This window comes from Pogona vitticeps, chromosome ZW-PAR, assembly GCF_051106095.1.
Source record: "Pogona vitticeps strain Pit_001003342236 chromosome ZW-PAR, PviZW2.1, whole genome shotgun sequence".
Classification (NCBI taxonomy): Eukaryota; Metazoa; Chordata; class Lepidosauria; order Squamata; family Agamidae; genus Pogona; species Pogona vitticeps.
Window position 1 is genome coordinate 4,488,031 of NC_135800.1, and position 27,820 is coordinate 4,515,850.

Here is a 27,820-nt window from a genome sequence, read left to right on the forward strand (position 1 = left end):
TTATTTATTTATTTATTTATTTATTTATTTATTTATTTCCGCGATCCTCGCATTTCCCGCCCTCAGATCTGTCTTCCCTCTGAGGGCCAAAAGACACCTTTTTAACGGTCATTCCCACGCTGAGGGGCCGCGAGCGGCAGCACTGCGCCTGCGCGAAAGCCTCCGCCAGCGAAGGCGGAGAGGAAGAGTACCTTTGCCGCCCGGAGGCGAAAGTGGGCGGAGCAGTGAGAGGAGAAAGGGGGCGTGGCCCGCCGGGGAACTGGGCGCGGCTTCGCGCCTCGCCCTCTTTCGGCCTTTTTTTTTGTCTCCGCCCACCGCCCCGGTAGCGGAAGTGCCCCTCTTGAGGGAGGGAAGGAAGGAGGGAGTCAGTCGCTTCCGGGTGGTGCTGGCGGCGGGGGGCAGAGCGGCGACGCGGCGTCGGCCGGGGGGAAGGGTGGCCCCTCGGGCCCGCACCGAGCTCCCCCTCCGGCGGACCCGCCATGTGAGGAGACCCCCGACGCCCCCTCAGGTGCGAGCCGGGGTGGGGGTGGGGTCTTCCCTTAGCTTCTCCCGCTTCCCCCCCCCCCCCGAAAGGGCCAGGAGGGGCTGGGCGGGAGGCTTTCACCCTGCCCGGCTGAGGGGGTTTCCTTAATAGGGGGCCTGGGAAGAGTGGGGCGAAGGAGGGCCTGAGGTGGCCCTAGATAGGGGATCTATATAGGGCCCAGGGGGAGGGGGTGGGTGTTTGTGGGGATCCCCTCCCCCTCTCCGTGTGTCTGGATAGGGATTTTTTTTTTACTCTATTTTATAAGGTAGGTCGGGTTTTTTACGGCTGCGGGATTTCCCTCAGGAGTGGGGCTGGAGGGGTGCGAGTGAAGGAGGGTCTGAGGTGGCCCTAAATAGGGGATCTCCCTTTTGGAGACACCGGGGGGGTGGGAGGGATTGTGGAGGGTGTGGATGGACATCACTCTCCTTTTTCTTGAGAAGATGTTTTATTTCTTTGTTTTCTGGGGCCAACCCTATAAGGTGGGTCGGTTTGGGGGAGTTTGGGGTGAGTGAGGTGTTTTTATTTTATTTATTTATTTGTGGTGCCCCTTGGTAAGGATCGTCCAGAGAGGGTGGGAAACCTAACACAAATTTCCTGTCACACACTTGCTATTGAGGAGGGTTTTTGTGTTCCTGGTTTGAAGCCCTGCAACTCACTGGTTGACTCTTGAGTCAGCCACTTCCTGTTAGATTAACCTATTTGTGTGTGTGTGTGTGTGTGTTTGTTTTGTGAGGGGAAAGCGTCAGGGAGACAGATGTGCTGCCTTGAGCTCACAGAGGAAAGGTAGATTTAAAATACGAGTATGGGTTTATATTTATGTGACCTGCAAGAGAGTCACTGTGGTGAAGGGAATAGAGTGTCAGACTAGGAGACCTGGGTTCAAATCCTCCCTTGGCCATGGAACCTTGTGGGTGGAGCAACAATAAAGCCTCCCTTGAACATCTCCTTTATCTTAAAAGCCTCGTTAGAGTCACCGTTAAGTCAGAAATAATTTGCGGGTACGTAGTAATGCATGCAAGAGAGACCTATGGAACAGGTTGACCTGTAAGGCTGTGGGAGAAGGAATAGAATAGAATTTATTTATTATGGTCAGGCGACCAGCCCACGAAACATATCCATGGCTAAAACACACAAAATAATGTGGGAGAATGACATCTGAGGGGAGAAGAAGAAATGGAGCTGGCGCTAATTTTTGTTTTTATTTTTTGGGGGGGGGGGAAATCACTGCTTCTAGTGACATCATCGGCCTTATTCTGCAAAAATTGTTCCGCAACAGGACTCCAGTCACTGGGTGGTATATGAGCTCTGGATTTTGTCATGCTTGGTGCCTCAGGATACAAAGGAAGCCATTGTTAGATAGAGAGCTACAGTATGGATGGTATGTGGCGTCTATGTTAGGCTAGATCCTCTCTTTTTAAGTATTAGTGGTTATCATAGAACACAAACATGCTTGGTGTGTTCAGTCCGTAACATTTCTATCCTGTTTAAGTGTCTTGGTTGTTATCACCAGGGAAGATCCTCTGGACCACTGCTGCTGGTGGGATATTATGCTATCCTGATCACTGGGCTGTTTTGATATGAGGCAACATCCTTGATTTATATAGTGTAAGTTTTGCAACTTATTGGGAAGAGACTAAGTTCTACGGACATCATGCTCTCTAGTTGCAGGGCAACACCTAAAATATGGACTGAGCCTGGGGTAGGAAGGGTGTTACAGACATGCGGTGGTGCAAGCACGTGGTAGGTGTAAATCCCAGGGCAGGGTCTGCCAAAGGAATGAGCAAATGGGTTTGAGAAGCAGCTGGCAGCAGTGCAATTAATTTTGCTCCCTCTGGAGCTGACCTCACGTGCGTCCTCCTGCAATGTGTCTTGTGCTAAATCCCCCACTTTGCGCCTCGGTTCTGCTCTCCTGCCGAAACATTGAGCCTATAATTTCATTTTGTGTACTTAGTGTAATTTTAGGCTCTCAAGTGGGAAGGACGTTGTTTTGAAAAACAACACCCCATGTATAAATAGCAGGCCTTTGAGTGGGAGTCTGTCCGTTATTTTCATGACGTGCCCCAAGATGAGATTCCTCACTTTTATAGCAACCCAAAGTTTACAGTGCTTGCTTTTTTTGGTATTAGCAACATGCTTATGGCTCAGTTTCCTCAGACCATAATGTTTCATGGCATATCCTTCAGTGGTGCCCAGAATCAATAGGTCACACCAAGAAGCAGGTAAAAATTGCAGTCAGTCAATTTTGTGTGGTGTGTGTTTTTTTTCAACTGCTGAAGAGACACACACGTAATCCATGCTCTGAGATGACCAGTCTGTCTTTTATTATGCATATCTCCTTTTAATTTATAGCAGGTTGTATGCATTCCATAAATCCGGGGGGGGGGGGACTTCATTACCTGCCTTGACTTCATGTATCTATGGTAATAATTTGTTCCATATTGATAGCCTGAAAACAAGAAAGGGGGTAGAGACTGGTTGCACATCACTCTGCTTGGATGTCTGGAAGGGATTCTTTCTCCCAGGGATGGTGAAGCAAATGAATATTTAAATGTGTGTTGGTTTATGGGATGTGTGAGGAATGGCCCTTCAGATATTGTTGGAATACAACTCTCAACAGTCTTGAGACACCAACAACAACAATGAAGAGTGATCCTCTAGTTCAGTGGTCCTCAGATGTTCTTGGACTACAGTTCCCATAAATCCTGGGGAGCACAGCTAGCTGCGAAGTCTTCTGGGAGTTTTAGTCCAAGAACATCTGGGGGGAACCAGATGGGGGAATCACTGCCCTAGTTTATAGCCTCACTTTTGGGCTGAGGTGTTGGGGCCCAATAGATTATCTGGTTGCTAGATCAGAGCTGGGTCCAAAGGTAAAATAAAACCTACTGGTAGATGATATGCAGTGGAGGGTTGCTGACTTCTGAGAAATGTTTAACAGGGCAAAACTAAAAATACTCTTCCCTTTAGCGACTGTTTTACAGCTGAATCCAGCTGGTGGGCTTTACGGTTCTGGTATATACACCTTAGACAATATCTTAGAACTGCAGAGCTGGAAGGGACCCTGTAAATCATCAAGTCCACCCCTTGTCAAGGAGGCCCGGGGGGGGAATCAAACTCCCAACCTCTGCCTCCATAGACAGAGATTTAAACTACTGCGCTATACAGCAGTTCAGTATTTTTGCAAGTGATATTTGCTCATTGCTAAAAGGTGAGCTGTTAAATAAAATAAGGGTGCATCTGTTCAAGGCTGCCTTATCTGCTGTGTGTATTTTATTTGTTGATACTGTCTCTGCAAGACCAAAAGGAACTGTTTTAAGCACATCCTGCTTAATCTGAGAAGAAAAAAAAGGAACGTTTTTGTAGGAATAGGGTTGGCATAACCGTAGCATATACTGTTGTACATACGGTAAGATAGAATGAGGACTTTTCGAAATAACGGCTTGATTAATTTTGAGCTAAAGCTTCACAAACGAAGAGAAAGAGGGTTCAGTTGAATGCAGCAAGGTGCCTTAAATAATCTTTTGCCCCTATTGGTTTGGGGGCAGTGCTATGGTAAGGATTGTGGGCGTTGAATCTAAGACTTTGGACGGGAGCAAAGACTCGCTCTCCCGTGCCTTAAGGCTTAGGGGATAATTCTGTTCCAGTGTGAAACTTGGATTCGCAGAATCAGTTTTCAAGCAGTGACTTCATCACCTCTCATCTTTCCTTCCCCAAAAGGAAGAAGGACTTGTGAGGGTCATTTACATGGATTCAAATGGTTAACTGCAAGCTATGTGATAAACATAGCAAGTGAACTTACAGTGAGCAATCTGGAGCAAGCATTGACAAATGCCCACATTGCACTTGTGTGTTGTAACTCTCCTTGGACAGCGCTTGGAGAGAGCTTGGGTGGTGGGATCGCTGGCAGGACACAGAACTCGATGGAGTTTAGATGGAGGGATACCATGTGGGTCAGCCTGACAGATTCCCATCTCCTTTTTCAAACCACAAGTTAAAGGATAGTTGGGTTGGGCAAAGGATGCGCAGGATTTGGGGCAGCCAGATTCCAGATTGGGGAATGGACATACACACACAAGCATAAATCTTCAGGGGTCAAACAGCTGGGGGATGGTGGAGGTGGGGTGCAGTGAGGCTGAGCACCTTCTGCAGCTGCAGAATGCTGATTGACTAATGGTGGAAGTGGGATGGAAAGGGAAAAAGGATAGAATGTTCAGAGCATTGCACACTGCAACATTGTGTTGCAGTTCCTATTCTTCTGGTTTAATGACTTTCACAACATGTCAGACCAAAGAGTGTTAGCTTTTTAAATGGGCAAATTTTCATTTCTTTCTTTAAGGAGAGTAGACTTGGGGAACATTTGCCTCTTCCTGTCACTCTTCAAACAAACTACAAAGCGAAATGAGCTAATTATTTTATTTCTAATTATCTGGCTTGGAAAGCTTGAGCGCTTCTTAAGCCCTGTGGCCCTCGAGGGAGACTTCCACCCATACTTGACTCATTCTTGAGTTTTAAAATTGACACACCCGATTCTCCTACTCGGTTGAAGGTTTCATAATACTGCAGAACACCGCAAACAGCATAAATCCTTAATCCTCCCTGGCTTTGACTAAACTAGGAAATTATCTTTTCTTTTTTTATTTGGTCATAGTAATATCTAAAAATAAATTGGCTTTCAGTCTACCTCCTAAAATCTTTTCCTAAATGGTGGTGTTGATTTCGGCGTACAGGGTAGATTGTACAAGGGCGTAGAGGGCCATGTTTTTGGCCCCGGGTGCTGTCCGCTGATTGTACCAGTCTGTAAGTGGCCAAAACAGAGGAGAGGGAAATTAAACCATCCACTTCTAGTTTTATTATGGCAAGCTTCTAGGGAGTCCTGTGCCCTCACCCGTTCAAGAAATATTGCTCTGGGATATTTTTAGGCACTTTCAGGGAGGGGGCCGGGTGGGTGTTTTTTAGGGGGAGGTAGAAAGCTGGCTGGGAGCATGTAGGGAAGGTTTGCACACAGGTCTGGGGTACCTTGGGAGCCCATTGATGGCTCACGGGCTGCCTTTTATCTGTCGTACTATATGGAAGCTACTGTCATGAGGCTCTCCCGCCATCACAATCGCCCTACATTTCTGTTCCTACTCCTCTGTCGCATTGCATATTACAAAAAGAGAACAAATCCACCAAAAAAAAAAGCTTGCCTATTGATCATGTTCCGACAAAAAGAGAAAATGTGCATAACTTAACTCTTACTGCACAGCTTGCATTTCTGAGGCTTAAGTATGGCATGTCGATTTTTAAGAAAAGCGGTTGTTTGAGTGTAATAATTCAGCCTCTTCGCTATTACAGCGAGTACGAATAACTCTGGTCTTTGTGTGTCGACTGTGAAACTGTTGTATACCTCTGGGGATCATGTACATTTGCCTCTAATTCCTGGGCCGCCAGATGGTTCTGATACCGCATGGCCTTCAGTGGGGACAGGAGCTAACTCTGCAAGATGGTGTCTATGCATTCATCATGCAAATCTATTTGACTTGCGTTCTGGATTTCTCACCCTTTTTCCCCCCTCCTCCTCTCTCTGTGTGCATGAGGCCGATCCGTTTCTGTATGCCATATGGACTAACCATATAAGATATTTAAAAACCACTCTAATAAATGTATTCTCGGAGGCACTCTAATAAACATCGGAAGAAAAGCGATAAGACTTAGGCTCGCCCTGTTGCCTGGCGGGGCCAAAATGAAAGAAAATGTACTGAGCAACGAGGGATCACGCCGCTTTGTTCTTTCCCAAGGAGGTCCAACTTGGACACGACCGATTTAATTTTTCCATTAGTAAGAAAAAGCCATGTATTAGCACTAAAATTAGGCTTTATAACACCAGCTCTATGCTTCCTTGAGTTCAGACCTGCTGAAGAATAAATTTCTGACAGCTTAGTTAATCAGTTTGACAAGATGGCTGTGTTTTCACTGATATCCATAATCTTCTCTTTGCCATTTGTAGTGATTTTTGAGCTCTTTGCGCAGCCGAACGCGACGAAAAACTGCTCGGGTCGTCTAGCAGCCGAGAAACAGGTGAAGAGAGAGGACATCATGTAGGTGTTTTCTGTTCTGGCTGAAAAGAAAGCATTGTTGCTTATAAATGTGTATTTCTGTTCTGTTTTGTGGTTAGACCCTTCATGCAACCGTGTATATGAAATTCCTGCTTTTCCTGACACTCTTTCTTCCCCCCCCTTCAAGTCTTTTTGTTTACCTTGTTTTTAAGTTTCTGCCCCTTTATATGTGACCATGATTTCCAAATGTCAGATTCCGGGTCTCATAATGAGTTCTGACAGCGTCTGAAAACCAAAGGCTGGAAACCAGGATCTATGGGCAAAAAACTGGGTTTCCTAGTGCTCTTGGCCTGCCTCAGCCTGTTTGATTATACTGGTGCTGTCTCTGGCCTAGTTCTAACACTGTGCGTCTGTATCGTTATAGACCAGGGCTTCCCAACCTTGAGTCCCCAGATCTTCTTGGACTATAACTCCCAGAAATCATAGCCAGCACAGCTGGCGGTAAAGGCTTCTAGAACTGTAGTCCCAGAACATCTTGGGACTCAAGGTCGGGAACCACTGTTATAGATCAACCAAGCCAACAAGCTACATAGGGTGACTACAAGAGCCTTCAGAAACAGATGATATGTGTGATACCTCCCAGGTCAGGATCTGTGCTTTATTAGGGCAGTCAGTCAGAAGGAATCAAAGAAGGAAGGGAAAGAAATTGATCCACTTGTATCACTGACTGTTTATAATAGCCTTGCATCAGCTAGATTCCGCATCGATTTCAAGGTTCTAATGATTACATATAACCCTAAACGGTTTAAGACCTCGATACCTGTCAGAGCACCTTCTCCCACCTAGTTCTACCTGTGTCACTCGTTCTAGCCAGACTGGGCAGACTACAACTCCCAGTGTTCCCGAGCACTAGCTTGCTGCCTGGGACGTATAGGTGTTGGTGTCAAGAACACCTGGAATCCAACAGTAGGGAAGGCCATTTTCTAATATTCCAGAAAAGCAAACAGGATATTGGGGGGGAATAATGGAAGGTTAACAAAAATCCTCCCTATGGGGTTGTAGGAAAAGATATATTCAACGTTCGAGTGGAGAAATCCAGAGCTAGCAGCCAAATTCTGAAACCATTAGCGCTGGGTAGGAGAGAAGAGAAGTTTTATTCCTCTGGGGTTCTGAATCAGCAGCACAAGGCTACCTGTGCATACATACTGAAGTGTAAGGGTATACAACCATTTATGTCAGATATAATTCTTTCCAACAAGAAAAAGTTAAAATTACACTATCTAGTTTATAGCTCATTCTCTACGATTGCTATTTGACGTGCAATATCGTACACTGAGTGACATCTAGCAAGGTTCAGTAAGGAACAGTTGACAAGTCCTATCTCGGTGCCACAAAAGGAAGGAACCTCGGCGTGTTGCAAGACCTGGCCGTAATCTTCTGCCTGCTAATGTTGCATGACATGCTGGTTTACATCAGCATTACTTGGGGATCAGCAGTCTTGCTTAAGATATCCTTTCAAATTCTGTTTACTTGCAGGTTCAGCTCTGTGCGCTTATGCTTCCCCTGTGGCTTTCAGTGGCTTAATTCCAAATTTATTTGGATGAGAAGCTTAACTTAGCTGGTATGTTCAAGCGCTAGAATTTCTAGATCTGAAACAACGAACTCTTAATATTTTTCACACGCCATCCTTGCTATCTAATTCTAGATACTCACAAAGCAACGTGTTGTAGGTCAAGTCAACCTGATAACTGCCTTTGCACATGGAAGAGACCCAGTGTGCTGTTGTGCTTAGAGTGTTGGGACTAAGATTTTTTTTTGCAGATTCAGTTTCTAGTCCTTGTTGAGCCTAGGGACACTCCGTGACTCTCAAGCTCACCTCCTTCACGAGGTTGTTAGAAGCATAAATTGGAGAGGACAGATAGCCACGCTCCCCATCCTGAGCTCATTGTGGCCAAAGCGGGCTCTAAATGAAACGGAGAAAGATATTAATGATGCCACCTTCCCCTATTACTACAAGGGGGTTTACACTTCCAGATGTTTTCAAAAGCGGTTTTGCTGCCTGTAAAATAATTGTTCTCTATCCCTTACGTTTTCGTTCTCATCAACTTGCAGATCCTATGCGGTTCAAATGTCAAAGCTGCATTCGTGTCAAGGCACCGCTTGCTATTTTCGAAGCGGTGTCCTGTATTTTAAGTTCTGATGTATGTTAAAAAAAAAAAACTCCCACTTTTTTCTGCCCTGTTGCAGGTTAAGCTTTATGGCAGAAGTCATGGACAGCAGCAGTTTCATCCAGTTTGATGTTCCCGAGTACAGCAACACCGTCCTGAGCCAGCTGAACGAGCTTCGCCTGCAGGGGAAACTTTGTGATATCATTGTCCATATTCAGGGTCAGCCGTTCAGAGCTCACAAAGCCGTTCTAGCTGCCAGTTCTCCGTATTTCCGTGACCATTCGGCGTTGAGCACCATGAGCGGCCTCTCGATATCGGTCATCAAAAACCCCAGCGTCTTTGAGCAGCTGCTTTCTTTTTGTTACACTGGAAAGATGTCCTTGCAGCTAAAGGACGTGGTCAGTTTCTTAACGGCCGCGAGCTTCCTGCAAATGCAATGCATCATTGACAAGTGCACCCAGATACTGGAAAGCATCCACTCGAAGATCAGCGTCGGCGAGGTCGACTCCGTCACGGTCGGGGCCGACGACGCTCCCGAACACCACAACGGGGTGAAAGACGACAGCTATTTTGCCAACCCGGTGGAGATCTCCCCTCCTTACTGCTCTCAGGGGCGGCAGTCCGCTTCGGCCGGTGATCTGAGAATGGAGACGACGCCAACCAAGTCCCTGCGCAGACGTCTGCAGGAGGAAGGCCACTCGGACCGGGGAAGCAGCGGGAGCGTTTCGGAATACGAGGTTCAGATCGAAAGCGAGCACGACCAAGGGGACGTGGTCGTCCGAGAGAGCCCGGCTGCAGAGGTAAAAGTGAAGATGGAAAAGTCCGACCGGCCCAGCTGCTCCGATAGCTCTTCGCTTGGGGATGATGGCTACCACACGGAAATGGTGGACGGCGAACAAGTCGTGGCCGTGAATGTGGGCTCCTACAGCTCGGTCTTGCAGAACGCTTACTCGTATTCTCACGGCGCGTCCCAGGCTGCTGGGCTGTCCGAAACCTTTGAGAGCCTGAGGAACTCCAGCGGTTCGCGATCTATCCTGGGTTCGTTCAGAGGCCGTGGGCGTCAGAAACGGGTCTCCGCCAGCCACCTGCATAGCGATCTTCCGGGCCTCGTGCAAGGAGCCGACGCCGAAGCCGCCGGAGGTCACGCGGGGTACGAAAGCAGCCCGCGGGAGAGGAATTCAAGAGGCCACTGGTACGCGTACAGTGAAAGGCTAATCTGTATATACTGCGGGAAATCTTTCAACCAGAAAGGGAGCCTAGACCGGCACATGAGGTTACATATGGGGATCACCCCCTTTGTGTGCAAGTACTGTGGGAAAAAATACACCCGCAAGGACCAGCTGGAATACCACATCCGTGGCCACACAGACGACAAGCCTTTCCGCTGTGAGGTCTGTGGGAAGTGTTTTCCTTTTCAGGGCACCTTAAACCAGCACCTGAGGAAGAACCACCCGGGGGTGGCAGAAATACGAAGCCGGGTGGAGTCTCCAGAAAGAACAGAAGCCTATATGGAGCAGAGAGAAGATGATGCCTCAGCCCCGGAGACGCTGGATTACAGCATGGACGTGCACACCTCCGATTAAAAAGCTCCTCCGTGCGACCCGAGCAAAGCACACCGATCAATGCATTTCCTCCGTGTCCCTTTCTATCATTTTTATTTTTTTTGCAAGCGTTTGTAATAGCATTGTGATTTTTTTTCCCCAGGGAGGGCGGGAAGCGTTCATTATCATTTTTTGCAGATCTTGTGGGTGCTGTTTCTGGATAGAAGGCTGCTGCTTTGTTTTGAAGGAAGTAGGGTTAGTGTTGCTCTTGAAAGATGTTTATTATCAAGGGCAGAGTATTCTAGAAATGATGCACTTCGTGGTGGGGGGGCTGGCTCTGATGGTGGAAAAGGTGCTAAAATAAGACAGGTATTATTGGCAGATATACCAGGGCAAGAGTATTTCTCTCACACTGTCCTTTATGCATTGCAATCTTATTGCACGTATACTTTGGGAGTTGAGTCCCACTGAATTCAGTAGGATTTAAGGCCGAGACAGCGTGCTAGGATTGCGGCCGTAACCAAACAGAAGTTGTGTTAGGAGGTTATACACGCTTCCCAGTGACACACACACACACACACACCCTTTGTGTGTCATGCTAAGTGGTGGGTTTGGGTGGGGCTTTGTTTTCTTTTGTTTTTGAAGTAACTATTTTGATATCTTTGAATTTTATATAATATATATATTATATATAAACCTATATTAAATGCTCACTTTTTCTCTTCTGGTTGAGGGTGAATGTAGAAATACCTTAAGTGGAAAGAGGAAGGAAGAAGGCTTTTCTACAAGGCCTTCAGCTCGTAACCCTCTTTTTTAGGTTGGTGGGGGTGTTTCCCGAAGTTTTGCTGCTTTCTTTCATGTTCAGATCTTGTGACTCAAAGGGAACAGAGCTTATTTCGAAATAATTTCTGCTCCGTAACATACATAAGCCAAATGCCATAAACATATTAAGTTACAGTTGGGGAATCTCTTACGGAGTATTATTATTATTATTTTCCATTTTGTCTTTAGGACAAACTGGACAACGTGTGGTGCTGACCCCCCCCTTTTATTTTTTAATGAAAAACATATTGTCATACGCGCCATCCCGAAAGTAGCATTGTGGTTTAAAATGTTTTTATTTACCCTCAGAATCTCTACCTTCATATCGTACTGTAGAAACATACCAGGTAAATCTTACTTTAATCACTCTGAATATAGCAAAATCTACAATACTGTATTTCAGGACAGTGTTCCAGTGGATCTCGTCCAGAGAGCTCCTTTTCAGGTGCACAGTAACTTCATAGTTACCATTTTCCAGTGAAGCTGAAGCACTTGTGTTTTTACTTTTTGTAATGATACTATATGGGAATTATGAGCAATAATCTCCTATCATATTACAGAAGCATTTTGTTTTGTATCTTTGACTTCTCCATCATTTAGTGGGTTTTTTCAGTATTTTGTTGTTGTTAAAATGCCAACAAACACCTTCAAGCAGAACCATGTTTACTCTCCTCCGGATATTTGGTATTTTTCTAATGTGGTGCTAACTTTTTTTCTCTTCGGTCAGTATAGCACAGAAAATGTGAAATCTTAGCAGTAGGGGGAAAAAATCCCATATCTTTCCAGTTAAGCTTTTATTTGCCAGGACCAGACCTCAGAAAGCATGAACTGGCAAACGTTACTGTATAAAAACTCTACTTCCTGTCTTCTTATCTACCCCCCCCCCCTTGTTGTGTTCAAGCATATACTTAGATGATATATTTAGGCTTGTTGAATGTGATCGCTGGGATAGGAACTGTTGAGCGGGGCTAGCATTCGCTCGGTGAGAAAGATATAGTGGTACCTCACATAGCGATCGCTCCATTTTACGGCGAAATCGCTTAGCGACGCTGTTTTTGCGATCGCAAAAGCGATCGCTTTGCAATGGTCCCTATGGGTGAATTTCGCTTTGCGATGATCGCAGGGAAGTGATCATCGCAAAGCCCCCATTTTCGGCCAGCTGATCGGCGGTTTCAAAATGGCCGCCCGCTGTTTTCAGGCATGGATTCCTCGCTTTAGAGGCACCAAAATGGCGGTGCTATGGAGGATCTTCACTTAAAGGTGAGTTTTAACTCCATAGGAATGCATTAATCGCGTTTTAATGAGTTTCTATGGGCTTTTTCTTTTCGCTTAGCGATGCTATTGCTTAGCAGCGATTTTTTCGGAACTAATTAACATCGCTAAGTGAGGCACCACTGTACTCTGATGTGTTCTGGCTGTCTTGCCCCTGTCCAGTTTCAGCTCCTAGCGTGGATGATCTGAGTCTGGCTCTCGTGTAGCAACGACAGGAGTTCTTGGCTGGGTTGAGCAGACAGAGCAGTGCAAAAGTTTGGCATCAAAATGACAGCGATGCAGGAATGGGGATTCGGATTCTCTTTGCTTGGCTTTGTTAGGTTGGAGGTGGAACCTTGGGGAGCCCCAGCTTGTCTTCGGTCAGACATTGGGGCCAATTCCTCCCTCCGAGTCCCACACTGTTCCTACTCAAGCAGATTTTATTTTTCCCTCGCAAGAAGCAGGGCCGAGTGAAACAGAGCCCGGGAATCCATTGAAACCTCTGCCCGATGAGGATCGTGCGAATGTGTGGGTGTTTTGCTGACCTCTCGCCCGTTTATTTAGATATGTTTAAGCGACGACACTTTGAATCTGAGCCTTTGCTTTAATTATCGTGGGATTCCCTGAGATTCTCGCGACTGTGAATTTTGACCCGGAAGCACATCGCTTTTCCTCTGCGGGATGTCCTCAGCTTTCGTCAAAATCCTCATTCTCTTTTTATGGGGTTTTCCGGGTTTTTGAACACTGAAAACACAGCTGTGGTTCTACTGCAGACGGGTGATTAACCTAATGCGAACAAGAGCTTGCGAACCTCCTGGGATGCAGTCAGCTTGTACAATGAACAACCCACCCGTCCCCTAGTTTTCCTTTTTCCAAACCGTTGGTAAAAATGTACGCTTGTGTGTTTTTTTTTTTTTTTTGGAAGGCTTACGGCTTTGTTTGACATCTTGACGATTCTAGTCATCCTGAAAAATAGATGTTTGCCGTATATATAGACTGAGCTTTTCGTTACTGTGACAAAACTCCATCACGTTGCTCCATTTGCAGTAGTTTTTCGTGATCGATAGGGGTTTAGCTAAACTTCGGTGTGCAATCAGCCTTTTTCATCCTAAAACTGCCTAAGATTCTTTCTGCCTCCTCCAAGAGTCTCTGATAGTTATCTTTTCCGCTGCTAGAAGCTTGGAGACCGGGGTCCCAAGGCCCATCCATGCACAGGGCTCTATGCCTGCAGGAAGCCTTTTCCTGCCGCTGGTCTCCGCTGCAGCTGTTCGTTTCCTCTTCCGATCCGATCCTGGAGGCTCGGAGACCTGGCCAGGGTGGTGTGCAATGTAGCGTACAAGGGGCACAGGCAGGGCAGAATTGGTGATACAGTACTCTTCCATCATCATGCACTGGAGATTTTTTTGGGGGGGGTCCTTGCACATCAGTGTGCACCAAGGGGGGGGGAAGTTGCATCTCTTGTTGGTTTTACATTCTTTAACACACGTTAAGAGAGACGTGGGTTTTACTGAACTTTTGCTGAAGTAGTGAAACAATTTTGCTTGCATTTTGGAGACCCCCCCCCTCCCCAGAGTGCAGAGTTAAATTGGACCCTTTTCTGGTGGAGCTGTTCTGCAGTGCCTTTTCAGCTGCTTGGCTTTCTCCATAGTGGTATGAAGTCACGACAGAAGGGAGGGTCGATCAGCGTTGTGTTCCTTGGCTTCTTGCCCCTGCCTCAGTCTTAAAGATGATTTTAAAGATGGCTCTTCTTTAATCTGTAAACTTGTTTGAGCTGGTTTGAGTTTACCAAAGAGTGACTTATCCAAATTCCTACATCATTTTGATTGTACCAGGTTTCAGGTTCAAAACATTGCTACAGGACTGTTAAAACAGCCTACGAGTTAATCACTCTGAGGACATCGTCCTTGAGATGTGTGTGTGTGTGTTTTTTTAATTTCTATGTATGCTTACTTGTGTCAGTATTTTATTTATCCTTCCCTACTGCCTACTGGAGTTAAAAAAATTATCAAGCCATAATATAGTACTGTAAAAGATCAGAAAGCTTCATAGGAATGTGCAGGCAAGCTCAGGGGTCTACTCGGGAGAAACATCAGCATGCTTATCTTCGGTTTTTGTGAGATCGAAGCATACCTAAAGGCCAGTTCACACAAGGGCACAGTTCTCCTCAGGCACCCTTTGGAGGCTGGACAAGGATGTACATTGAAGAACTAAATTACATCGCCACCCAGCCTTGGCTGTATGCTGGTATCTCATCCCAGCAGCCTCAGAGGATCGAGAATGATGGACACGGGGAGTTTACTCCCATTTTCTATCACAGCCCCATGTCACATTCTCTGTCCCCCCCCCCCAAGATAGCCTTGAGCCGCGGCTTCATCACAAGCATTCCCGGACGAAAGAGCAGGCTTTGATGCTGCATTCAGAGTGCGCCCCATTCCGCAGAGTTAGCAACAGCAGAAGAAACGTCTTGTGCAATGATTAAACTGCAGTATTGCTATGAAGACTCTGCTCACAACCTGAGTTCAATGCAGCGTATAGCCTGCATAATTGAATTGGAAATTCAAGAGAGCCAGAGAGCTTTACACGCTATGGGGCGGTATATAAGCAGCCGGCTTGGCTTGGCTTGATCGGAGGAACTGCTTGGTGAGGTTGCCGACGGAAGTGCTTTGCCTTTGCAGCTGTTCATGTGAATGCACCCAAGTTTGGGTGAGGAACGGCTTGCCTAGAGGAGAGATTGTCTTGTGTGAAGTCAGCCTTACTCGTCTTCCTTGCCCTAGAGAGCTTCCAGGGGCGCGTTGCGCCAGAGACTGGCAAGACGATGCGCTTCAAATGGGGATGCCACAGCATCTAAAGTGTGCCTTCTCGTCATGGTTCCATGGTAATCTTACCCATTTGAAATTCATATCTAAGGTCTAACCAGGTCCAAAGCATGTGGCGAACCATTTTAAAAGAGTCATTTGGACGAGGACAGGGAGTGGGCCGGTGGTTTACAGGTTTGGGTTAAATACATTTCGCTGAACAATAAATGCAGACATTGGGGAAATTCAGTGAGATATATGACACATTGAGTTAAAATATGTGAAATTATACAGGCTGGTTCATAATTGAGTCTCTTGATCTACCTTTTCAGTTACAGAGACAATGTGAAAAAAAAAAAACCAACCAGTTACAGTCCTTTTTCCCCCCTTTAGATGTTTTAACCTATATATAAACTGTGAAGACAAAATTTTCTACTTTTTGCTAATGTTTGTGGTTTTAAGCAGCTGTTGGATTTTTTTTCTCTCCCCCTAACCAATTTATCTTCTCTACCCTTTTCTATTGAAGTTGTAAATAGAACTCAGAAAATAGCTTTGTAAATAAAGTGGGTTTTCTAACTAGCTAAGCGATAGAGCGCCTCACGGTTGGTTCTGCATTGGAGTGTGAATGCTTTTAGTGGCAGAAAGGATACTGTTTTCTTTCACTGTTTGGCAAATTTTACTGTAAGCTGAAATCAGAGTTGCTCATCTTAAGATGAAACATGTGGAATTTCCTTAGCTCCACCCTAGCCCTTCACCCGTGTGCTTTCCGGCATGAGACATTGCTTGACTGGTTGTGTCTTGGTTATTTAGAACTGTTGTTGGGCGTAATGGACCTGCTTGTGGTCACATCCACACACCATAATAAGCCATGGTTTGTGTTAACTTTGGTTTGCTGTTTCAGCTACCAGCTGCACAGCCAATGAAGAGAAACCATGGTTTATGCCTCCTCCTCAATTTCTGGTTTATTTATCTTCCTCCCCTTTTGTCCACCCTGTTTGTTAAGGTAGCATGTGGAGAAGCAAGGGACAGATGTGATCGGCTGTGGTTTAAACAAGCTAGTGTCCAGAAGCCAAACACTGGCTCAGATTGTGGGTTGTGCCTGGTTACCAGTGTTGGGTTTATTTTGTCACCAAACAGATTTCAAGAAGCCACGCTTTGAGTTGTCATGATGTCTGCAAATCATTGTTCTGAAATCAGGAGGTGCCGACCTGTACCTTCCTCGGTGAAAATCCTTATGTGTGGATAAGACTGATGATATTGACTGATATGACCACATTTTAGGCTACTTATTAGGCATGAGATTTGGGGGATTTGAGAACCACCACCACCCAGAGCTCTGCAGGAATTCCCTCAATCAGACTTAAATCAATAAGCCACTTAATGAATTCACCCTCTGTCAGCCTTTTTTTTTTTTTTTTTTTTTTTTTTTTGGTCCTGCAGAAAAGAGAAGGGGAAATGGGTGGATGGGTGGATGGGGCTAAACTCCATGGGAGTTGCAAGGTATTACGGCCGTGGTGATCTTTGTGCATTAGGCTCAGCACAGCAAAGGTATTAAAACTACCAAACTCATAATCCCTTGTAGCTCCCACCCACCCATTTCCCTGTCTTCTTTGCTGAAGTCTGAATTCATTAGCTATAAATGTAAAGCATTTGCCAGAATGTTGATTAAAGCCCCCAGAAGTCTCACTGGAGGGATGAATTCCTGTAGACCTCTGAGTAGTGGAATCCAGTTCTGCAAATTCCTTGGCCTCTTCCTCTGTGTCCCTCTCCCCTTAACAGTCTTTGTCAAATCAGTTTGAAAATTCAGGATTTAGAGTCACGGCTAAGCAGATGAGCTTTGCCATGGTTAAAGTGGAAAGGGAAGACAGAACAGAACAATTGAAGTTTAAGCTTTATTTTCACACCACTCAGCGTTGTGGATAGAGGCCAGGGAGCCACATGAAGGGCTAACATGAAGGCCATCAGCCGTCTCTGACTTTGAGTGTTCTCGGCCTGAACTGAATTTTCCGGACATCTCCTAAGGTTCCCGGGCTAGATAATAGGAACACATGCAAAGGACTTTCCTGTATTTCTGCATAGGACTAAATTGTTCTCTGAAGTAACTCTTATAGGCAAATGTACAAGAAAAATAGCAGACTTTTTTTTTTAATGCTAGGGCTGGGGAAAAGATGATGGAACTTAGCTTTACCTTTACAGAAATGTGTATAATTTGAAATAATGTGTGTTTAGTTTACTGTGACAACTTCTTTTTTTCTTTTTTCTTTTTTTTGTCATCATCTGAAGGGGGTTTCACATTGAAGCCACTGCAAAAGGGACTCAAATATGCAACGCCTAATGTATTTTGTAAAGGGACTTTTACCCTTGAATGGTGCTTTTAGACTGGTCAGGGTTATTTATTAAATTTTTATATATTTTAAAGTATTTGGGAATTGTGTAAAATCCTTTATATAAATATAAATATATATATATGAATCTATTTAGTTCATGAATTGTAAGCAACAGAAATACTCAGCAGCTGGACCGAAAAAGTTCAGTGAAGTCATTCAGAATGTTCAGAGTTCAGCCGTCATGCATCGCTTTTCCGCAAATGTTCTTGCAGGCGTTCTGAGGCACCCTGTTAACGCTCAGACACGGATGCAGTTCTAGGCCTGTTGGCAGAACAGTGCTCAATTAGCATCAGGGCTGAGAATGTTGTTTTCTGCCCTTTCTTAGAGGTACACTGTGAAGAATCAGGGAGAGCGTTTTTGTTTATGACCTGTTCTAAAGACGCGGAGCGTGACTGTCTTGCTACCGGCGTGCCATAGTGGTTTTCAAAACTCTGTCCTAGAGGTAGATCTTGGATTCCTTGGAAGCTTGTGCCAAAGTCTGTCACCCCCAAAACGTTTGCCATTTCCAGTGTGCCAACCTGAAACGAGAAAGAGGGGGTTACTGCCTGGCTCTTGGGGTTCATACGAGCTCCGTATAGATCCAAGCCAGCAACCTGGCTGAACTTCGAAGGGTGTTATAGAACAGAAGTGGGTGGATCTCAGGCTTAGGGTTCTAGTTCTTTTAACTTAAAGAAACCAACAACTTTCAGTCTGAGATGCCCCAAGAAGAGGCAGGAACGTATGGCCCCGGGGAAGAGGGGGGCAACTGCCTTAGACACGTGGTGCAGGAGGGGCGGTGGTGGGATCCCCTTGGCCGCCCCTCCTGAGCCTCTCCCCGTTCCATTCCCTTGAAGGACAGAGCTGTGTTTTCTGCTCCACAGCCTCTCTACCTTCTAGGTTGGTCTGCCGCCCTTGGGTCTGAGCGAGGGGGCCTTCTCTCCTTGCATGGGTTGACGTTTGCTTGCCAGTCCAGGGGCCGCTTCCATGCATGGAATGGAAGGAGATGCCATCTTGCCCACCCTGGCACCAGCAAATCTTCCTGGGCCAGCCCCGTGGGCACACCTGGGGTTTGTGTTTGGTGCCAGAATTGAGCTGTGATCCTTTGGCCAATCTCCTCTCTCAACCCCCTGCTTTGTTTCAAGCAGCCCAGTGCTTTTTTTGTTTGGGAGAGAGCATAGCCTTTTCAGAATTTTCAGGATTGCTATTCTTCTCCGGCTGGCTGGATAGCTCAGTGGTGTAGGTCTCTGGCCAGAGCTTTGATTCCCCATTGGGCCTCCTGTGTGTAGAGCCAACCTGGGTAGCCTTGAGCAAGCTGCGTAGTCCCAGGGCACCCCCGGAAAGAAGAAATGGGAAACCACTTCTGAGTCTTGTCTACCTAGAAAACCCTGAAAAGCGATGCTATAAGTCAGAATTAACCGGATGCCACATTATTATTTTCATTATTATGATCTAACGGAGTTGGGAGCATTTGTTGATCTACTGGAAATCACCATGTATCTCCCAGCAGAACTTGATCTGGCCACCTTTTCCCCCCTGACAAGCTTCAGAATCCAAGTCCGATAGGGGAAAACAAGCTTCAGGGGTTAGACAGATTGAAAACCACTGGCATGCTGAGAAATCGGTCTTTGGACTTTGCTGAAGGCTTGTTTACACATTGTTTGAGTGGAAGAGAAGCTCATGACTGGTGTGCATGACATAGCTGCATTTGCTTTACCAGAAAATTGTATTTTTAAGTCAACTTTCTATCGTTTCTGAATAGCCTTTGTTTTCCTCATAAATATTTGAACACTTTGAATGACTTACCTCAATGTCACTACCTTGCAATATTAAACCGGTAACCTCACAAACTCCACACTTCATCATCATATGAAGTAAATGAAGCTAGCTAAAGCGGATGCTGTTTAAAAGCAACTAACTTGCCATTAAGGATTATTTTATAGCATGAAATATTTTAGAATATTTATTCAAATGATATTTTACTCTTGTACTCAAAAATTTTTTTTTTTTGTTGTTTCTAGATTTTGTGACATGGATATTTCAGTGCTGCTTTATTTTATTCTGATGAATTTCTCGTTTCTTGCTTGTAAATTGCCTTTTTTATGGTATAAATAAAGTCAATGGGATTTGCTGTTTATAAATTAAAATGCTTCTAAGCACACTGTCTGTCTGTCTGCCTTCTGAGTTTGTTTGTTGATGGGACCTATATCAGTGGTTTGGCATCACTGCTCCTGACGTGGATTAAAATTAAACCATATGGATTGTAAAATTTGGAGTTCTTCAGAAGTTGAGTCCTAGCTTTCTGGAGGGGCACAGGTTCCTTATATTGAGGTCTTTGACCAGCTACATAGCATCCCAGGGAGGAAAACTCTAAGGCTGGTTGGATTTACTTCTGAATAAACACACACAGGATTGCAGTGTAAATGAAGGTCAACAGGGGGGAAATCCCGGCTGCTCAACACCTCTTTCCAATATTTAAAAAAACAAAAACAAAACACTATCTGTTGGTAGACTTACCAGATCTGAGAATTTGCCCTGGTTTTATGAAAACCTGGGTCCAGTGCTCTTCAACGTTTTTAGTAATGACTTGGATGAGGGATTGCCAGGAATACTTACCAGTGCCAAAAGTGAACCACAGAGTTGTCAAGCGGTCCTGCGACATTCTGGGCAAAAGAAGGAAAAAAGGAAACACATCTGGCTCAGAGACAAAACACACACAACGGCAAGTGTTGTTGCTGCCTTTTGTAAATTCACCAATGTCTGCAAACTCATGGATGCTGAGTAATCCCATGAACTGTAAACAGCATATCCGGAAATAAAACTTCATACAGAAACTGAGGCTGGACTTACCACAAAGTTATCAGTTAAGGCAGCAGAGTCCAAGGGATGGTTGCGGCGTAGGATAGAAATATGCCTCGTTTCCCCAGAATTCTGGAGCCACCTCAGATTTTCATGGGAGAGAATGGCTAAATATTTGCCAGGGTCTGTTCCCATCCCACCTTTGTCCTACAAGTGGCCTCTAAACACACCCAGTTCTAATTCTACCCCTTCGGGATTTTTTTCCCCTTCAAATCTGCATTCTTGCATACCCTGAAGTTTTTCCCAAAACCACCTAAGAGATCACTGTTGCCCAGGAATGATGGGGTTTTTTGGGGGATGAAGGGTTGGCCATATAAGAATCGGTACACACGTATCAACTTTAGAAGCTGTGATAGACACAATTTCCTTTAAAACTCTTGCAAGGTGACAGTCATGGCTTCGTTTGCATGGAACCCAGCTTAAATCCTTCCCCGCTGCCTTGGGATCCATTTAATTCTCTTCCCACATCTTAGCATATCTGGAGAAGGCTTCTGGACGTTTTAGTCCAAGAACATCTGGGGAACCTATTGGAACCAGTTTTATTTCTTGCCACCAGAGGGTGCAGGAACATAAAGAATTAGATTTTTGTTGTTTCGTCCTTAAGTCGTGTCCGACTCTTCATGACCCCACGGACCAGAGCATGCCAGGCCTTCCTGTCTTCCACCGCTTCCCGGAGTTGGGTCAAATTCATGTTGGTCGCTTCGATGACCCTGGTCAACCATCTCATCCTCTGTCGTCCCCTTCTCCTCTTGCCTTCACATTTTCCCAACATCGGGGTCTTTTCCAGGGAGTCTTCTCTTCCAGCTCTGCCGTTTTGATATGTTTTATTGTTTTAATAATCTTGCCTGCCATTCTTGGTCATAAGATCAGCAGCCTATTAAAGCAAAAAAAAAACCACAAAAAACCAGTGCGGCTAATACTCGGATTGGATTGCAAAGCTTCTGATGGAGAAAAGAGACCAACCCAAGACCCACCAAAGCCAGAACAATGGGTTATGTCACTAAAAATGGCTTTTACGATGTTGGATAGTAAATCCATGGCATGGCAATTCTGCAGTTTATATGGCTCTATCTTATATCCTATGAACCACTGTTATTCCTGTTCTCTAGCTTGTGAAATAAGACCCACATAACTCCAGCACAGGTTCAAACTGAGATATTTTTTTAAAAAAAAAACTTCTGATTTACACAGCTTATCACACTTCCTGTTTGTTTTATGATTAAAAAGATCGATGCTGACCTTCAACACAGGGAGTGGGGAAGCACATAACTCAACAGCTTCCAAAAGCATTCTAGACGAGGCCACCCATTCTCCCATTTGTGTGTGTGTGTGTGTGTGTGTATTTCTGATTCAAATTGTGTTGCTTTAAATGCAAGGAAAAAGCCATTTTTCTCGGTTTTTATTGTACTGGATTCTTTAGTTCAGTTACAAGATTCTGGTCCTGGCCAGGAATTCTTATGGACCTCAAGAGATCCTCTTTCAGTCTATTTATACCCAACAGTTACGTACGGACGACTAACCCCAATCGCTTGTGATGAGCTCCTATACAACCGTTCAATGCAGGTAACTAAACGACATGTCAACACATAAAATCCACTATTTTTCAAAAGGGGCTGGTTCCTCGACTGCTGATTAGATCAAGTCACGGCTCAGTTTTTATTGCAGTGAAACAGACACAGTTCTGTTTCTGTTTAAAAGTCTTGTTTTGAAATTCTCTTTTAAATTATTTTTCCACGGGTCTTGAGCAAGACATTTTCCTCTAGCATTTCTCCCCCTTGTGCTCCTGTTTTTGTTATTTCCAGTTTTATTCACTTTAGAGATGACTTCAACAGGGAGGTTTGCCTTAAATGACCTTTGCTTGCAACAGCTTTCAACTTTTCTGTGTGTTCCTCTTTTTCAATTCTTCTGTTGGCAGGATGACATGCCATGATGCTGTTTCTTCTGTGGACTCAATAAACCTTTTATTTATTTTATTTTATTTATATACCGCCCACTCTACCCAAAGGTCTGTGGGCGGCTTACAACAATTAAAATTCAATATAATAAAAGATAAAATAATTGAAATAAAATTAAAATTGCCATCATCAGGACCCACAGTTGATGTTATTTCAATTAAAAGGAACCATTTCCCACAAATTCTTGAGAGCAGGGCCCTCCAGCAAGCCTGCAGGTCATGTTTTTTGATTTTTTCTTACTTTTCCTTTTTATTTTTACTGCTGTTCTTGTTTCTTTTTTTCTGCCCTAAAGCTGGGCACCTGGAATGTACGGACAATGACCCCTGGCTTTCCTGACTACGGCTTTCCTAACGACCTGCAAGAAATAGACGATGTGCGCAAGACAGCTGTCATTGACATGGAACTGAGTAGACTGCAGATGGACATTGTTGCCCTGCAAGAGACAAGACTGCCAGACTCGGGATCTGTCAAAGAAAAAAACTTCTCATTCTTCTGGCAGGGAAAACCATCGAATGAGGCCAGGGAATATGGTGTTGGCTTTGCAGTCAGAAACACTCTCCTGAGATGCATTGTTCCACCCACTGTGGGGAGTGAAAGAATCCTGTCTCTGCAGCTCCACTCATCAGCAGGACCAGTAACCCTCATTAGTGCATATGCACCAACACTGTCATCCACTCCAGAAGTGAAAGACAAATTCTACGACGATCTGGCAGCTACTATCAAAAAAGTCCCTGAAAGAGAGTCACTGTTCATTCTTGGAGACTTTAATGCTAGAGTTGGTGCTGATCACAATTCTTGGCCCACTTGTCTAGGCCGTTTTGGCATTGGAAAGATGAACGAAAATGGCCAACGCTTACTGGAGTTTTGCTGTTACTATGGTCTCTGTGTCAGCAACACATTCTTTAATACGAAGCTGCAACACAGAGTTTCCTGGAGACATCCAAGATCCAAGCATTGGCATCAGCTCGATTTGATCCTCACTAGACGTTCTAGCCTTCCTAGTGTTACGATCACACGCAGCTACCAGAGTGCTGATTGCGATACTGATCACTCCCTGGTGTGTAGCAGAGTAAAACTGCGAACAAAGAAATTGTATCACATGAAAAAGGAAGGAAGACCACGTATTGACATCAACAAGACTCGCGATCAAAGAAAAGTGAAGGAATTTGCCCAAGCACTCGAGGAAACCCTTCCAGGTCCAGCTAATGTAAATGCACCTGAACGATGGGAACACTTCAAGAACACTGTCTACAACACCGCCTTGTCCACCTTCGGCAAGAAGACCAGAAAGATGGCTGACTGGTTCGAAGCCCATTCGGAGGAGTTAATGCCAGCCATTGAGGATAAGAGAAGAGCTCTAGCAGCATACAAAGCCTGTCCTAGCGAGTACAACCTGCAAGCTCTTCGAGCCGCTCGTAGCCAAGTCCAACAGGCTGCCAGGATATGCTCTAATGACTATTGGCTTCAGCTTTGCTCTCAGATACAGATAGCAGCGGACACAGGTAACATCAAAGGAATGTATGATGGTATCAAGCAGGCCTTAGGTCCATTACAGAAGAAATCTGCTCCCTTAAAGTCTACTACAGGTGTGATCATCCAGGACCGAGCACAGCAGATGGAACGCTGGGTGCAGCACTACTCCGAGCTATATTCCAGAAAGAATGTAGTAACCGAAGAAGCATTAAATAACATTGAGTGCCTGCCTGTCTTGGAAGAGCTGGACAGCGAACCAACCCTAGCAGAAATAAATGCGGCCTTGGATTCCCTCACCTCTGGCAAGGCACCTGGAAGGGACAACATCCCTGTTGAAGTGCTGAAATGCGGTAAGGAGATCATCATCACCGAACTGTATGAAATCTTTTGTCTCTGCTGGAGGGAAGGTGGAGTACCACAGGACATGAAGGACGCAAACATTGTCACGTTGTACAAGAACAAAGGCGACAGGGGTGACTGCAATAACTACCGTGGTATCTCTCTTCTTAGCGTTGTAGGGAAGCTGCTTGCCCGTGTTGTGCTGAAGAGGCTCCAGGTGCTTGCAGACAGAGTCTATCCGGAATCACATTGTGGATTTCGAGCAAATAGATCCACCACTGACATGGTATTCTCCCTCCGACAGTTGCAGGAGAAATGCAGGGAACAACAACAGCCACTCTTAGTGGCCTTCATAGACCTTACAAAAGCATTTGACTTGGTTAGCAGGGATGGCCTTTTCAAAATACTTCCCAAGATTGGATGTCCACCTCGTCTCCTTAACATCATCAGGTCCTTCCACGATGGAATGAAAGGCACTGTAGTTTTTGACGGCTCAACATCAGATCCCTTTGACATCCGAAGCGGAGTGAAACAGGGCTGTGTCCTCGCACCAACACTTTTTGGGATCTTTTTTGCTGTCATGCTGAAGCATGCCTTTGGAACTGCAACAGAAGGTGTCTATCTCCGGACTAGATCAGATGGAAAGCTCTTTAATCTCTCTAGATTGAGAGCGAAGACCAAAGTCCAACTGAAATGCATGAGGGACTTCCTCTTTGCAGATGATGCAGCCATTGTTGCCCACTCTGCTGAAGACCTCCAACAACTCATGAACCGTTTCAGCAAGGCCTGCCAAGACTTTGGACTAACAATCAGCCTGAAGAAAACACAAGTCATGGGCCAGGGTGTGGACTCACCTCCCTCTATTACCATCTCCACACAAGAATTGGAGGTTGTTCATGACTTTGTGTACCTTGGCTCAACCATCTCTGACACCCTCTCTCTAGATGTCGAGCTGGATAAACGCATTGGGAAAGCAGCCACCATGTTCTCTAGACTCACAAAGAGAGTATGGCTCAATAAGAAACTGACAACACATACCAAGATCCAGGTCTATAGAGCCTGTGTCCTGAGCACACTCCTGTACTGCAGCGAGTCCTGGACCCTTTGTGCCCGGCAGGAGAGGAAGCTGAACACCTTCCATATGCGTTGCCTACGACGGATTTTTGGTATCACCTGGCAGGACAGAGTTCCAAATAGAGTAGTCCTAGAACAAGCTGGAATTTTCAGCATGCATACATTACTGAAACAGCGACGTCTACGCTGGCTTGGGCACGTTGTGAGAATGGCTGATGGTCGGATTCCAAAGGATCTCCTATATGGAGAATTAGTGCAGGGAAATCGCCCCAGAGGGAGACCACAGCTGCGATACAAGGACATCTGCAAGCGGGATCTGAAGGCCTTAGGAATAGACCTCAACAGATGGGAAACTCTGACATCTGATCGTTCAGCCTGGAGGCAGGCAGTACATCACGGCCTCTCCCAATTTGAAGAGACCCTTGTCCAGCAGGCTGAGGCAAAGAGGAAGTCACAAAGGAAGCAAAACCAGGGAGCTGGACAGGGGACAGATTGGATTTGTCTCCAGTGTGGAAGGGATTGTCACTCTCGAATTGGCCTCCTCAGCCACACTAGACGCTGTTCCAAGTCCTCCATACAGAGCACGATACCATAGTCTTTCGAGACTGAAGGATGCCTACTACTGTTCTTGTTTGATTATTATGTATTTGTCTATGTTTTATTATTTGATTTTATATTTGGAAGCCGCCTAGAGTGGTCCGGCGGGCCAGATTGGCGGGGTATAAATTAAATAAATGAATAAATAAAATGTTCTGGGTGCCCCAAGAGATAACACTGAACTACGTTTGGGTTCCCAATGAGGACATTGGACAAAGGTTGTTTCCCTCAGATTTTATTGGAAGTTTAATAAATTGGATAATGAATGGCTGGAGGCCCTTGAAGGGAACTAGGAGTTTAAATTCTGCCCTACAATAGCCAGCTGTGGGAGCGTGGCGGTAGTTCAACGTTGTCTTCACAGCAGCTTGACAACTTTACGATTTTAAGGCTGCTGCTGCTTTGTTCTGCCATACGTGAGGACAGGTTTGCGTGTTTACATTGCGTGTTTACATGCGAGTACTAAAAAAAAAAAGAAACAAAATAGGAATCAATCTATTCTTGGCACTTGAGGTGGCTCAGTTTCGAAAACTTTTTTATAAAAAAAATACGTGTTTTTTTTTTTTTGGAGGGGGTGTCCCAAAATAAAAATAACGTCGATGAGGCATCGCCTCACGGGAGTGGGGGGGGGGCACCTGTCAACGGCCGCTAGCAAGCACGCGCGCCTCTGGCCTCCCTCCCTCCTTCTGCGCCTGCGCGCGGCGTTCCAACCTCCCTCCCTTCCTCCCGTCTCGCTCGTTCTCTTTTTTTTTTTCCCCTCAAGGTCTGCCGCCGCCTTCTGCGCATCCGAGCCTTCATTTGCCTATTCCCCGCCCCCCCCTCCGGGGCCCTCCGGCGGTTGGCGGCCTTGGCGGGCCATCGCGGGCGCCCATTGGCGCCCGGGCTTGTCCTTCTCCCTTTCTCCCCGCCCCCCTTTTTTCCCCTTCCTCCCTCGCTCGCTCGCTCGCTCGCGCGCGCCCCCTCTGGCGCTCCTTCGTCTCTCCCCCCTCAGAGCCGCCGCCGCCGCCGCCTCCTCCTCCTCAACCGCCAACCCGCCGACGCCGCAGCAGCTCCGTCCCTCCTTCCCTCCCTCCGCTTCGGCGGCCGGGCTCGGCCTTGTCGCGGCGGCGGCGGCGGAGGCGGCAGCGGCACCACCGGCACCGTCGAGGGAGGGGCTGGCCTGGAGGAGGCACCACGGGCGGGCCGGCCGGGCAGCGGCGGTGGCGGAGGCGGCGGCAGGTGGGGGGCCGCCCCGCCCCCCTGCTCCCTCAGCAGGTGAGGAGAAAAAAAAAAACCGTTGGCGCCCTCCCCCCCTTTTTTTTTTTAGTCAGCTCTCCCCCCTCACGAACACACACACATATCATCCCCTCCACACGTATTTATTCTCCCCCCCCTCAGAGGCAGCCCCAGACACCCCCCCCCAAAAAAAGGCGGGCGTGTGAATGGCACCGCGTTTTATGGCACTGCGCGCGCCTCGCCGTCGTCCCCCCCCTCCGTGCCCGCCTCGGCGCCCGCCTTCCCTCACAGCAGGCCTTGGGCTTTTTTCCCTCACAGAGAGGGCGAGGGGGGCGGGGGGGTCTCCCCTCCGGACCCCCCCAACACACACACACACACACACACACACAGGGGAGGGTCTCCCGTGTGTGTGTGTGTGTGGGGGGGGAAGAGACACCAGCTGGCCCTGGAGGGATCCCAGGGAAGGGGGAGCCGGGGCTTGTGGACGTGTCTCTCTCTCTCTCCCCTGGGAATAAGCACGCCCAGGGAGACCCAGGCCCGCACACACGCACACATGCGTGTATGCTGGTGTCTTATGGATAGGTGTGCACGCACACCTGTATGCAGAGGGCACGTGGGGGGGAGGGTGCATCAACGCGCGCCTGTTTTCAGAGGGAGCTCTAGGTGGGCGTTTGTATCCGTGTGAGAGACGCGTCCTCCAGTGTGTGTGTGTGTGTCTGAGCGTGAGCACATTATTATTATTATTATTATTATTATTATTATTATTATTATTATTATTATTATTATTATTATTATTATTATTATTATTATTATTAT

General features: G+C 46.3%; 2 protein-coding genes and 1 long non-coding RNA gene across 9 annotated transcripts in view; 2 read left to right on the plus strand and 1 right to left on the minus strand.

The window, feature by feature from the left end:
- Positions 1 to 358: 358 nt before the first annotated feature.
- ZBTB34 (zinc finger and BTB domain containing 34) lies at positions 359 to 19,651 on the plus strand. 3 transcript variants are annotated; one of them, XM_078382837.1, is made up of 3 exons: positions 359 to 508; positions 6,507 to 8,176; positions 8,803 to 19,651. In XM_078382837.1, exon 3 carries the CDS (start codon positions 8,813 to 8,815, stop codon positions 10,304 to 10,306), a length of 1,494 nt encoding a protein of 497 aa, XP_078238963.1. In that variant the 5' UTR covers positions 359 to 508; positions 6,507 to 8,176; positions 8,803 to 8,812; the 3' UTR covers positions 10,307 to 19,651. The 3 variants fall into 3 exon arrangements, with proteins under 3 accessions (XP_078238963.1, XP_020656543.3, XP_020656549.3); XM_020800884.3 differs by having other exon boundaries at positions 6,507 to 6,597; XM_020800890.3 differs by lacking the exon at positions 6,507 to 8,176.
- Positions 10,979 to 22,564, minus strand: LOC144585173 (uncharacterized). Its single transcript, XR_013539693.1, has 2 exons — positions 20,346 to 22,564; positions 10,979 to 20,158 (listed from the first exon to the last, which is right to left on the minus strand). It is a non-coding gene; the product is annotated as an uncharacterized LOC144585173 (long non-coding RNA).
- Positions 22,565 to 26,903: 4,339 nt separating this feature from the next.
- The window catches only part of RALGPS1 (Ral GEF with PH domain and SH3 binding motif 1), a 149,992-nt gene continuing 149,075 nt past the window's right edge, over positions 26,904 to 27,820 (plus strand). For all 5 annotated transcript variants that reach the window (XM_072985170.2, XM_072985169.2, XM_072985168.2 and 2 more), the window contains exon 1: positions 26,904 to 27,043. The gene's annotated coding sequence lies outside the window, so the exon portion shown is untranslated. The remainder of the gene's footprint in view (positions 27,044 to 27,820) is intronic.